At 39.4% G+C, this 13,624-nt stretch overlaps 1 protein-coding gene across 5 annotated transcripts in view; it reads right to left on the reverse strand.

Moving 5' to 3' along the window:
• Nucleotides 1–3,890: 3,890 nt before the first annotated feature.
• ACBD5 (acyl-CoA binding domain containing 5) overlaps nt 3,891–13,624 on the reverse strand; it is a 31,747-nt gene continuing 22,013 nt past the window's right edge. For all 5 annotated transcript variants that reach the window (XM_069547289.1, XM_069547287.1, XM_069547290.1 and 2 more), the window contains one exon: nt 3,891–5,840. In XM_069547289.1, the coding sequence (XP_069403390.1) occupies nt 5,828–5,840 (13 nt within the window). In that variant the 3' untranslated portion in view covers nt 3,891–5,827. The remainder of the gene's footprint in view (nt 5,841–13,624) is intronic.

Genomic DNA, 13,624 nt, shown 5'->3' on the forward strand with positions numbered 1-13,624 from the left:
GCACAGAGTTCCTAAAATCTTTTAATCTCCAAAGTGATAAGAGCACCAGGAGCATTTTTTTGTTGTTCTCATATTTGATCTTTGGCCCTGATTCCTCACCCAGGGCTCCTAGACCCCTTGGGATTTCCTGGGTGATAGCAGTGCCTTTTGTTCTAATGAGGTGACTCTGGGTGGGCTTCTTGATGCGGGGAGCAGAGGGTGGGGGGAGTGTGGTCACTAGAAAGACCCAGCCATGATTAGAAGCTTGGAATTTTCTGGGACTTCCTTGGAGGTCCAGTGGTTAAGACCCCGAGCTTCCACTGCAGGGGGCAAGGTTTTGATCCTTGGTTGGGGAACTAAGATCCTGCACTCAGAGCACCTCTCTGAACCCTGTACTTGGGGGATTCTGATGGAGGCTTAGTCACACAGGCAATACCTCCTTTCTCTAGAGAATGTAATTTTCTGCCCCACCCTGCATTCTCATTTATGAACACAAGGAGGCACTGGGAGAATGGTGCCCCTAGAGAGGGGTGGAAGCTCCACACCACTTCCTGCATCCCTTCCATCTACACTCATCTTTTACCACATCCTTCAGAAACAAAGTGATAAACAGTAAACTATTTACACATGAGCTGTGACTGCAAAGGGAGGGGAAAAAATGAAATCTTCCATTTTCAGTAGGTGGAAGTAAACAGATAATTCCCAAAACAGAAGTATCAAAAAGTAGCAGTTCACACATCTAGAACCTTGGAGCTAAATTCCAAACAGCCAGAAGTGCTGAAAGTAGTTGCCTCCAAAGCAGAAACCTATGATACTTTTTAAGGGAAGGAATGATAATGAAACAACTAGCTCTTGTTAAAAAGGAAAAAAAAAAAAAAAAGATTTGGTGCATTTGCACCAACTTTACCAGTGTCTATCGCTGCAAAAGGGATTTGGATTTTTACGTAATATAGTGAAATAATAACCCAATTATTGGTGTAATATATTGATATATAAGATCTTATGGAAAAACTCAAATGAACTTTTTGGCCAACCCAATATTACTATCATCATGGTAGCTATCAGCTTAAAAGCATTTACTATATCCTGAACTATATCTTATCTATGTACTTTATACATACATTAATCCTATGAGATATTTTCATCCACACTGTAAGCTAAGGAAGCTGAAACACAAGGTAAGGGACTTTCCATGACTGCACAGAATTTGAACCCAGACAGTCTGGCTTCAGGGCCTGCGCTCAGTCCTGACCATCGCAAGTCATCTACACTTATCAGGACTCTGGCTCCAAGTATCAGAAACCTAGCTTAAACTGTCTTAAGAAGGCAAATATATTAACCCATGTAAACAAAACTGTGTAAACCCTATGTGTAAACATAGGGATAGGGTTTTCAGAGTTAACTGGATTAAAGGACTTGAACTCACTATTTTCTGACTCTTGTCTTAAGTTCCTAGGTCTACATGTTAGCTTATTTAAGCCTTATTTAAATAAGGCTTATTTAGATGTTGGTTATTTAAGGCTCCTCCAAATGGCAAGATATACATCCTCAGGATCTCTCAGTTATAACCTTAGAGGTTGTAATTTAAAGAGAAAGAGAATGCAACAATGAGACAACCACTACACGCCTATCAGAATGGCTAAAATCCAAAACACCAACTCCCACTGCTGGCAAAGATGTGGAGCAACAGGAACTCCCACTCACTACTGATGGAAAGGCAAAACAGTGCAGCCACTTTGAAAGACACTGAAGTGAAAGTCACTCAGTCATCTTGCGACCCCATGGACTGTAGCCTGCCAGGCTCCTCTGTTCATGGAATTTTCCAGGCAAGAATACTGGAGTGGGTTGCCGTTTCCTGCTCCATTTGGAAGACAGTTTGACAGTTTCTTACAAAATTAAGGGTAACTTTACCATGCAATCCAGCATACTCTTTAGTATTTACCCAAGTGAGTTGAAAACTTATGAGCACACAAAACCTACTCAGAGATGTTGACAGCAGCTTTATTCATGATTACTAAAATTAGGTTAGCAACCAAGATGTCCTTTAGTACAGGACTAAATAAATTGGTACATCCAGACAACAGAATATTAATCAGTGCTTAAAAGAGATGAATTACCTAAATCAGAAGGCAGCAAACTACAGCCATGGGACAAATAGGGCCCCCTACTTGTTTTGTAAATAAAATTTTATTGAAACACAGCCATAAAAACAAAAATGAGCTATGAAGCTATATCACATGGAGGAAATGTAGACTGCAAAGTGAAAGAAGCCAGTCTGAAAGGGCTACATACTGTTATGATTCAAACTACGTAAGATTCTGGAAAAGGCTTCCTCTCCAAGCTCTGTGAAATAGATCCGGAGAATAACTCTTACTGCTTCGCTGATGGTCATACGCCCCCCCTCCCTGGGATTATCACTGTGGTCAAGAGGAGAATGAGGTAGATATGGGCCAGATCTGAGTGACATGCCCATTACTGTGGCTTGGGGTGGGGCAGAATTACAGGGAGGAAGAGGACAGTGATGTTTTATTAGCAGGGGGAATTGGTGCTGGGCAGAAAAAATAACAGCGGCTACACCTCACCTGTATTATGTACATATTTAAAAGTTCTTTGTTTCTTTTGAAAAAGGAAAAGAACACTTACCATTTTATAGCTTGAAAAACGTGGTTCCATTGGAAAGGAGGATTAATGGAGAGAAAGACAAGATCAGGGTGAAAACAAGGAGAGAAAACAAGGACTAAGAAGTAGAAAATGAAGAGAATTTAGGACAGTATACTAAAGGCCAAAAGACATGGCCTTTCCTGTGTATGGGCAAAATTGGTAAAATTAGTATTTCTATAAACTAGAACAATTTTATTCTTTAAATAATATTCTTACAGACAAAGATATGAGACCCAGTTCTAGCCAAGAAGATGGTGAAGGGATGTCCTGTGAGACTTCGAAGTTACTGTTTCTTTATTGGATAAGGATCTTTGCCTGCCTGTACTGTAGACATAGGACCGAGCTGTACAGCAGTCATTTGGCAAACACAAAGAGAAGACCCACGCCTTAATGATGACAGGACAGAACCTGTGTCCCTAAGGGCACTGCAGGAGCACGTCACTAGCCCTGGACTTCCTAACTCTGGACTCCTTGTAGATGAGGAAAACAACTCAAGCTGCTGCAGTTAGGCTCCTATTACAGGCAACAGAACACTGATATCTTAAGGGTCACAAATAGCTGTCATCACTTTTATCACTCTTGCCTGGAAAATCCCATGGGTGGAGGAGTGGGCTGCAGTTCATGGGGCTGCTAAGAGTCGGACACAACTGAGCGACTTCACTTTCACTTTTCACTTTCATGCATTGGAGAAGGCAATGGCAACCCACTCCAGTGTTCTTGCCTGAAAGTACCATGGACAGAGGAGCCTGGTGGGCTGCAGTCCAAGGGGTCGCTAAGAGTCAGACACAACTCAGTGCCTTCACTTTCATGCACTGGAGAAGGAAACGGCAACCCACTCCGGTGTTCTTGCCTGGAGAATCTCAGGGACGGGGGAGCTTGGTGGGCTGCCATCTATGGGGTCGCACAGAGTTGGACACGATTGAAGCGACTCAACAGCAGCCGCAGAGAAGTTACAAGTTATGCATTTAAGATGGCTGATGAAGGCTGCACTGAGAGGCTGTGGGAAGCAACTTAGTTGGGATAAAAACTGAAACAAGATTTTCAAATGATCAACAACACTTTCAACCAAATGACTAAATGAGTTAAACGTCACCCCGTTTCTTTTTTTTTTTTAATGATGTGTAATAGCATGGCTTTATTTTGAAAGAGGAACAATTACTTTCTTTGAATCCCTACTATTTATTCTTATTTAAGCCTTAGTATATAATCAACCCACTTCTAACAGTAACAAGAAATAAAAGCCATAACAATTCTCATTAACCTTTTATTTTTAACTTAGTTTTACAGTAGAGAAACAGAAAAGTATTATCATTAAAAAAATACCATAGCTGTCAATCTTAAATGTTAAATGAGATTCTTGTTAAAGCAGTAACACTACATCCTGTAATTACATCTTTACTTGTATATACAAGAACAGTGTGCAAAGTGCTTTTCAAACTATAAAATAAGACTTTGGAATAGGATACAAATGGTTATCCCTAGGAGCTAGTTACCTCCAACTGCTTGTCACGAATCACAACTGCTTACATTCTTACTCTGCCTCTTATTTCCTTATATACTAAGAGAAAAGCCACCATTTTCTGATACCAGATAGAGGGCTAATTTTTTAGGATAATTCCAGATCCACAGGTTTAAGTTTTATTGTTACATATAATTCAGTTACTGGCTTCATTTTTTTCCTCTAAATAAATAGAGGACAGCTTTTTAAAAGCAAATAATTGGTAGATCCATTTAGACAGACACATTTTAATCAAGATGGGATTAAAAAAAAAAAAACACCAAGTTACATGTAAGAAAAAATCAAGGGAAAAAACAGTCTTCAGAAAAGCAAATCACATTCTTTCTTCAGGTAAACAAAGAACCACCCTCTATACTAGGGACAGATTACTTTCTCTCTTATCAAAAACACTCTAAACACATGATGCTAAAGCCAATATCACACATACCAAGAATATTTAAAAATCATTTGATACTAAGCCTTTGAATCAGAGAAATCTTGGAAGTATAAGTAAGGTACATCTACATGAGCAGGGAGTTTCAAAAGGTATACAAGAAGGATAATTCCAAAGAAAGTCTTCAAGAATCTAAATTACAGTCTTCTTTTTAGTCTATAGGTGGGGGGTGGGGGAAAGACTTAAATTTACATTAGTTGGGTGTGTCTTATTCAAATGGAAGCATATGGCCTGCTAGCTTTCAAATCCCTCCAACACCCCTTGAGAAATAGGTACGTCTCCAATATTATACCCCGAAGAAAAACTGAGGCACTAAGAGGTTAAGAGTCCAGTCTGTGTGGTTTATACCAGTTGCAGAAAAGTGATTTTTCATGTGTTTCCTTTTGACCTTTGTAAAAACAGTATAAATAAGTTTTCATTTTATATTTCAAAGCACCCTATGAAGCAGAAACAAGATATTCTCAGTTAAAGGAAAATGATTACAAAGGAATCCACGTATATAACTGAATACAAATCTTATTAATGATCTGCAGACTCAGAACACACTGACAAACCTACTTTAAGCCCACTCTTCATCATTTCCATTAGTCGGTAAGGTCTATTCTGTGAATCATTTGTAAAAACAAAGCCTAGTACACAGGGCTCTGCTTTGTCATGATGCCTGAAGCTGAAGTCAGAGCTGTGCATGCCCAAGCGGGATCTTGAGCAGCCCACAGAGTGGGTGTGGAGAAGATTCTTCCAGTCTTTCTCCAGTAAATTGCATGGTGGTTCAGTGACTTAAAAAGACGGTTGATTTATCAGTTGAAATTCACTCTTAGTTTGCATACTTTCTCATATTTAATTTAGAAAGTTAAAAATACCCAGTTATAAATCTGTTCTCATCATCACAACTATACCTGGGAAAAGCAGCTTATCATTCTCTATGGGAGATAATCAGGTAAACATGTTACCAAACAGTAATTAATAATTTAATGTCCTTCGAAGTCAAGGGTAGGGGAAATCTATGCTACTTATCACCTAGTTGAGATTGATTATTCAAGTATCAGCAATATTAGTCCTTAAAATGTTTATCATTTGTGTAGTGCAAAATATATATATGTATATATGTACACAAACCAAACTACTAGACAACAAAAATGTAATCATCACAAACTAGGATTTTCGTGTGAGCTCCACAATCGGTATCATCCCGAGGTTATCCAGGGCCAGTAGACTTCAACAAAATTTCATTTTCTTTAGTTCAGTTTTCTTTGAAAAGAGGAAAATAAACAAGGTCCTATGAGTATAAATGCAACCTGAACATGAGACACATCCATACCAAAGAATTTGCTGAATGGTAACATAATAATAATACTCAAATTCAAAATAAGACCATGAAATTACAAATGATTCTTATGCAGTTACTTCAGGTCACTTAGAGCTCAACAGGAAAGATCCAGGTGCAAGTGATGACATTACCAAGTTATAGTTTCCAACAAACAATTTAAATGCACCTTCCCTGGGAGAGAGGTTCAAGAGGGAGGAGACATAGGTATACCTTTGGCTGATTCATGTTCATATTTGGCAGAAACCAACACAGTATTGGAAAGCAATTATACTTCAATTAAAAATAAATAAATTTAATAAATAAATGTACATTCCTCCTCTTATGGCTTCTAGAATCTCATCTACTTGGCTATTCCACAGTTCAGACTTTGTAAATTATTTCATAATTTTATCAAAATGAGTAAGTTCTGAAACAAAAAACTTACTGAAACAACAAAAGTTTGCTAGATGCACAACCTGAACTGTTCATTTAATCAACACATATTATGTATCTGATACTTTCTAGGCACTGTGCCAGTGACTGAGGATCCTCTCAGCCCTCAAAAAGCTCTGTTTAATTGATGGGATGGGGTGCCAAGGACATGTGAACCAACAACTCAGATATGTATAATGTGACAGTTTTACTAATAGCAGGGTCAGTTACCAGGGAAGGATAAACTTGTGAGCACAAGACATCACATGTGATCTGAATTCTGGGAAAGGACCCACAGCTGTAAAACTTCTAAACGCTCCTCAGCATTGCAGAAGCCAAAATGGCCTGAAACTCTCATTACACAGATTCCTCTCCTCTGTAGAAGGGCTTCCCTCATTCACATGGCAAAGAATCTGCCTGCAATTCAGGAGACCCAGGTTCAATCCCAGGGTCAGGAAGATCCTGAGGAGAAGCAAATAACTACCCACTTCAGCAGTCTAGGCTGGAGATTCCAACGGACAGAGAAGCTTGGCAGGCTATAGTCCATGGGGTTGCAAGAGCTGGACATGACTTGGTGACTACACCACCACCTCTGTAGAAATAATCTTAGGCAATGCCTTGGCAGGGATGACCTTGTACATAACTGGACATTCTTTATCCTCTGCAGAAATATTATGTATACCTGGGTATGACATTTTAAATAATCAGATGGATTTTCACATAACAAGAGAAGATTACTCATGGCATGAAGGAAAAAAACACCCTGGAGGAACAGAATTGTGGGTGGTTGTAAAGACTGCCTGAGTGAGGTGTTAGCAGAAATGCTGACAGGGAGGTGCCTGAACTCACATGATGCAGATTGCCAAACAAGGTCTTCTATAGATTTACCAAAAAGCACATGACTTGATCTATGAAACCCCCAATCATCAACTGTAATAGGGTAATAGACGTAAGTCACAGTTACTGTCTTCAGAATTAGGGGATTTTTTCCAGGCATTTATGAACTTTCTCTCCTTTTATAAAAAACTAACTTGCATAATGGAGGTATAGCGGGATAAGAGAAGTTACAAAAAATAACAGAAAAGAAAACAGGAATAGCATCCTGCCTTCCCCCAGCCCACTGAACTCTGCTCTGTCAAGAATGCTGAGATGCTTTCTGTGCCCCAGGAACCTAGGCCTGACTTTTTTTAAACATTTATTTATTTTTAATTAATTAAAAACATGCTTCCCTTCAAAGTACAGGCTATCACAATTAAGCTAATATCACAATAAAGTGAGACATGCAAATTTTCTGGTTTCCCAGTGGCTAGTTTACACTCTACTGTAGTCTATTAAGTCTGCAATAGCATTATGTTTAAAAAAACTTGTACATTCCTTCAATTAAAAATTGTTGTTCAGTCAGTAAGTCATGTCTGACCCTGCAATCATATGGTCTGCAGCACACCAGGCCTCCCTGTCCTTCACTATCTCCCAGAGTTTCCTCAAACTCATGTCCATTGAGTCAATGATGCTATCCAACCATCTCATCCTCTGTCGTCCCCTTCTCCTCCTGCCCTCAATCTTTACCAGCATCAGGGTCTATTCCAATGAGTCAGTTCTTCACATTAGGTGGCCAAAGTATTGGAGCTTCAGCATCAGTCCTTCCAGTGAATATTCAGGACTAATTTACTTTAGGATGGACTGCTTGGATCTCCTTGCAGTCCAAGGGACTCTCAAGAGTCTTCAACACCACAGTTCAAAAGCATCAATTCTTTGGCACTCAGCCTTCTTTATGGTCCAAATCTTAAATCCATACATGACTACTGGAGAAACCATAGCTCTGACTATTGGATCTTTGTTGGCAAAGTCATCTCTGCTTTTTAATATGCTGTCTAGGTTTGCCATAGCTCTTCTACCAAAAATGCTTTATTGCTAAAAAATGCTAACCATCATCTGAACCTTCGACAAGTCATAGGAATAACATCAAACTTCACTAATCACAGATCACCATAACAGATTAAAAAAATAATGAAAAAGCCTAAGATATTTCAAGAATTACCAAATAAGACCAAGAGACATGAAGTGGACAGATGTTGGGAAAATGGTGCTGATAGGCTCACAACTGGAGTGTCACAAAACTTCAGAGTTTAAAAACTAGAATATATGCAAAGTGCAAAAAAAAAAATGAGACAAGGTCTGCTTATAACATTTTAAGACTAGTCTTGTGGACTTAAAACATCTGTTTTCAGGGATTTCCCTGGTGATCCATGGTTAGGGCTCAGTACTTTCACTGACGTGGCCTGGGTTTGATCCCTGGTTAGCGAACTAAGATCCCACAAGCCATGTGGCTTGGTCAAAAAAGAAAGGTCTGCTATCAGTACTTAAGACTTAAGTCATGGACGATTCTAATAGCAGAATGACCAGGTTAGGTATCTGAGGGAATATGGTACCACTGGAGGTACCATCTTAGGAGGCTGGCTGTTCAGGGCCTAATTTTGAACAGGGCTACAGATGTTACTCTTCATAGCATGCAGAAAGAATGTTTTTCGGATACCCTGCAGAGTGATATGGGATCTCATTTACTTTTATAATTTTCTAATGTAAGCTATTATATATAGAATGGATAAACACCAAGGTCCTACTGTATAGCGCAGAGAACTATTTTCAATATTCTATTGGCACCCCACACCAGTACTCTTGCCTGGAAAATCCCATGGAGAGGAGCCTGGAAGGCTGCAGTCCATGGGGTCGCTAAGAGTTGGACACAACTGAGCTCCTTCACTTTCACTTTTCACTTTCATGCATTGGAGAAGGAAATGGCAACCCACTACAGTGTTCTTGCCTGGAAAATCCCAGGGACGGGGCAGCCTGGTGGGCTGCTGTCTATGGGGTCGCACAGAGTCAGGCACGACTGAAGTGACTTAGCAGCAGTAGCAGCGGCATGATAAAACATAATAGAAAATAATATAAAATATATATATGTATAATTGAATCACTTTGCTATATAGTAGAATTAACACTAAATCAACTATAAAAAATGTACATTCTTCTATATTGGGGGGGGAAAAATCAAGCAGTGGACCTTAAGTATTACTTTTCATGTAAAAAAAAATTTTTTTAAAGCTTAACACAAATAGATAAGCAGTTACTTTACATGTGTATAGGATTATCTCAGTGTGTGCTTGCATCCAGATGCATATACGTTAAATAAAATCAAAGCCTATCCATGTCACATGGTACTTCAGCTGCTCTACCAAGAGCGGGCATTTAGCCATGTATTCAGCACATATTTACTGAAAGCCAGATACGTGCCAGACACTGTGCTAGAGCATGACATACAGAATGGGCCCTCTCCTGGCCACACTTTTCCCATCCTAAGAGGATTTTTAGATCTTTGTCTTCGCTGCTAACACGGACCTGTCTCCTCCAAACCATGCACAATGTTCTTTAATCTTTCCTATCAGACTAAAAACCTGATAAACATTGCCCCATTCAGTTCAGTTCAGTTCAATTCAGTCACTTAGTCGTGTCTGACTCTTTGCGACCCCACGGACTGCAGCACGTCAGGCCTCCCTGTCCATCACCAACTCCGGAAGTTCACTCAGACTCATGTCCATCAAGTCGGTGATGCCATCCAACCATCTCATCCTCTGTCGTCCCCTTCTCCTCCTGCCTTCAATCTTTCCCAGCATCAGGGTCTTTTCCAATGAGTCAGTTCTTCACATCAGGTGGCCAAAGTATTGGAGTTTCAGCTTCAGCATCAGTCTTTCTAATGAGTATTCAGGACTGATTTACTTTAGGATGGACTGCTTGGATCTCCTTGCAGTCCAAGGGACTCTCAAGAGTCTTCTCCGACACCACAGTTCAAAAGCATCCATTCTTCAGCACTCAGCTTTCTTTACAGTCCAACCTCACATCCATACATGACTACTGGAAAAACCATAGCTTTGACTAGATAGACCTTTGTTGGCAAAGTAATGTCTCTGCTTTTTAGTATGCAAGGTTGGTCTAACTTTTCTTCCAAGAATCAAGTGTCTTTTAATTTCATGGCTGCAATCACCATCTGCAGTAATTTTGGAGCCCCCCAAAATAAAGTCTGTCACTGTTTCCACTGTTTCCCAATCTATCTGCCATGAAGTGATAGGACTGGATGACATGATCTTCGTTTTCTGAATGTTGAGTTTGAAGCCAACTCTTTCACTCTCTTTCACTTTCATCAAGAGGCTCTTTAGTTCTTCTTCACTTTCTGCCATAAGGGTGGTATCATCTGCATATCTGAGGTTACTGACATTTCTCCTGGCAATCTTGATTCCTGCTTGTGCTTCATCCAGCCCAGCATTTTTCATGATGTACTCTGCATGTAAGTTAAATAAGCAGGGTGACAATATTCAGCCTTGACGTACTCCTTTCCCAATTTGGAACCAGTCTGTTGTTTCCTGTCTGGTTCTAATTGTTGCTTCTTGACCTGCATACAGATTTCTCAGGAGGCAGGTCAGGTGGTCTGGTATTCCCATCTCTTTAAAAATTATCCACAGTTTGTTTTGATCCACACAATCAAAGGATTTGGTGTAGTCAATAAAGCAGAAGTAGATGTTTTTCTGGATCTCTCTTGTTTTTTCAGTGATCCAATGGATGTTGGCAATTTGATCTCTGGTTCCTCTGTCTTTTCTAAATCCTGCTTGAACATCATGGTTCATGTACTGCTGAAGCTTAGCTTGGAGAATTTTGAGCATTACTTTATTAGTGTGTGAGATGAGTGCAATTGTGTGGTAGTTTGAACACTCTTTGGCACTGCCTTTTTTTTAGGATTGGAATGAAAACTGCCAGATTAAAACATGCCTAAAGCCCCTCAGACAGCATATTAAAAAGCAGAGACATTACTCTGTCAACAAAGGTCTGTCTAGTCAAGGCTATGGTTTTTCCAGTGGTCATGTATGGATGTGAGAGTTGGGCTATAAAGAAAGCTGAGCACTGAAGAATTGATGCTTTTGAACTGTGGTGTTGGAGAAGACTCTTGAGAGTCCCTTGGACTGCAAGGAGATCCAACCAGTCCATCCTAAAGGAGATCATTCCTGGGTGTTCATTGGTAGGACTTATGTTGAAGCTGAAACTCCAATACTTTGGCCACCTGATGTGAAGAGCTGACTCATTTGAAAAGACCCTGATGCTGGGAAAGATCGAGGGCAGGAGAAGGGGACGACAGAGGATGAGATGGTTGGATGGCATCACCGACTCAACAGACATAGGTTTAGGTGGACTCCAGGAGTTGGTGATGGACAGGGAGGCCTGGCGTGCTGCGGTTCATGGGGTCGCAAAGAGTCGGACATGACTGAGCAACTGAACTGAACTGAACTGAACTGAGAGCCCCTCAAAGCCAAAACTTTACTTCCGAATCAAACGTGGCTCCACCTCCAACCCCGGTTGGTTTGTTACACATGTAAGCAAGCAATACATAAAACCACTATCTCATCAAAATGCAATTGTACAGCACTAAATAATTTACAACTTGGAAGGACTAAACACCCAGGATACATTGAAAACTGGATATAGATTCAATAATAATAAAACAGAAAATTAAAAACAGAGAAAAGTTTTCCCATTCAGAGACATCTGTCAACAACTAGAAGGCATACTTAGGAGGACTATTATATACTTTCACTAGTGAGGAACATTAAAAAATAATAATCATTTTAGAAGAACTGCAATTTTCAGGGACTAAGAAAAGTACAGTTTGTTTTTTCAGTTTTTAATAAAGTGACAAGCAGCTTCAACCTTAAGTGTGAAATAACACTGAAGTAATAAGCTTTACTTTTTTTTGTCCTGTGCCCAGTTTCTTTATTCTCCAGTACCCAACTTTTAACAAAGGAAAACATGAAAAAGAATTCTGAAATGCATTGCAAAATATATACACACTTTCCATTAGCACCACTGTTCCCAGCTGCTTAAATTCAGCATAACCACCTACTGAAAAACAGTTTGGCTCTTTTTCCCTCCTGTTATCAGGGATGTTAGGATTTAAAACACTATATAGAACCCAACCATCACAGTAGAAACATAATTGTGTGGAAAAAGAAAGGATTTAAAGTACGCTCTGTATCTTAACAGCTGAAATAACACATATACAGATGGCTTAGAAAGGGGGTAAATGACACTGAGAAAGCAGCTTAGGCTTCTGAAATCCCACCTAAGTTTCTGTAAATCAGCAAGTATATTCCAAGAATGTTAATGTACCAGAAAACTTATTGAGTTCATTTATAAACATAAATCAAACTGTCATAACATAAGCAGAGAACAAAGAAGACTAAACTGAGGTCACGTGCATTTTCAGTTTCTCTACTATGAAGTACTCTCACTAGAGCACTTAAGAGTAGTAAGCTGTTTACCCCTGTGATGTAAGAGAAGGGCAAATATTTGGCTTTTGCTTTTGTTATCATGTGCAGTAATTAGAAATGTCAGTTCTTTGGTAGAGATACAACAGACACACAATTATTTAAATTTGTAGATTTTTTTAAAAATGTGTTTCTACTGCACATATGTAAGAGAACACTTAAGATCTTACCACCAAACACCCCCTCTCTTTTCCCCATCGGTTCTGACCTAATGGGAAATGGTGACAAAACAACAAAAACATAATCAGTGAGGCCAAGAACTACCAACATTTGACCATCTGCCCATTCAGGGAAAGTAATTCAGTTTATGTAATGTCTCAAAAAATTGCTCTAAAGATTTTCTTGAACCTAATAGTTTTGGCCTCACATTACTCATCTAGACAACCTCAGAGTACTTGCCAATGATTTTATTATTTTCCGTCTTATCTGAATTACTTCCTGGCATCCAATCTGGAATTCTGGTTCTCAAATTAGAATAAGCCCTACTTCTAGAGACAGTCAACCACCAGGGTGAACATTTTCTAAAGTGCCAGTGTCTATATTTCTAAGGTACAGAAAATGAATGCAGGCATTATTTTTCATCTGTTGTCCTTTAATATTAGCAAAGGACCCCAAATAAACATCAGACATTAAGAACATTATTTCTAAAAAAAAAAAAAAGAACATTATTTCTCCATAAAACTTATGCCTATAATCAATCATTTTCTTGTTGCATGAATCAAAAGTGTACAAATTCTTTAGATGCTCTCAAGTGAAAAAATTTTAATCTAACAAGTGTCTAGCAACCCACCAGATATCGTTACCAAGGTAGTCGCAGTCTCAGATCAGTACAGGATGTTCAGTATGATGTTTAGTATCACGATTTATCTGTAAGATGGACCTATCTCCCTGACTACTGCTGAAAGCTCTGTCTGCTGTAGAAGAGT

Source organism: Ovis canadensis, chromosome 13, assembly GCF_042477335.2.
Source record: "Ovis canadensis isolate MfBH-ARS-UI-01 breed Bighorn chromosome 13, ARS-UI_OviCan_v2, whole genome shotgun sequence".
In the NCBI taxonomy this organism is placed as follows: Eukaryota; Metazoa; Chordata; class Mammalia; order Artiodactyla; family Bovidae; genus Ovis; species Ovis canadensis.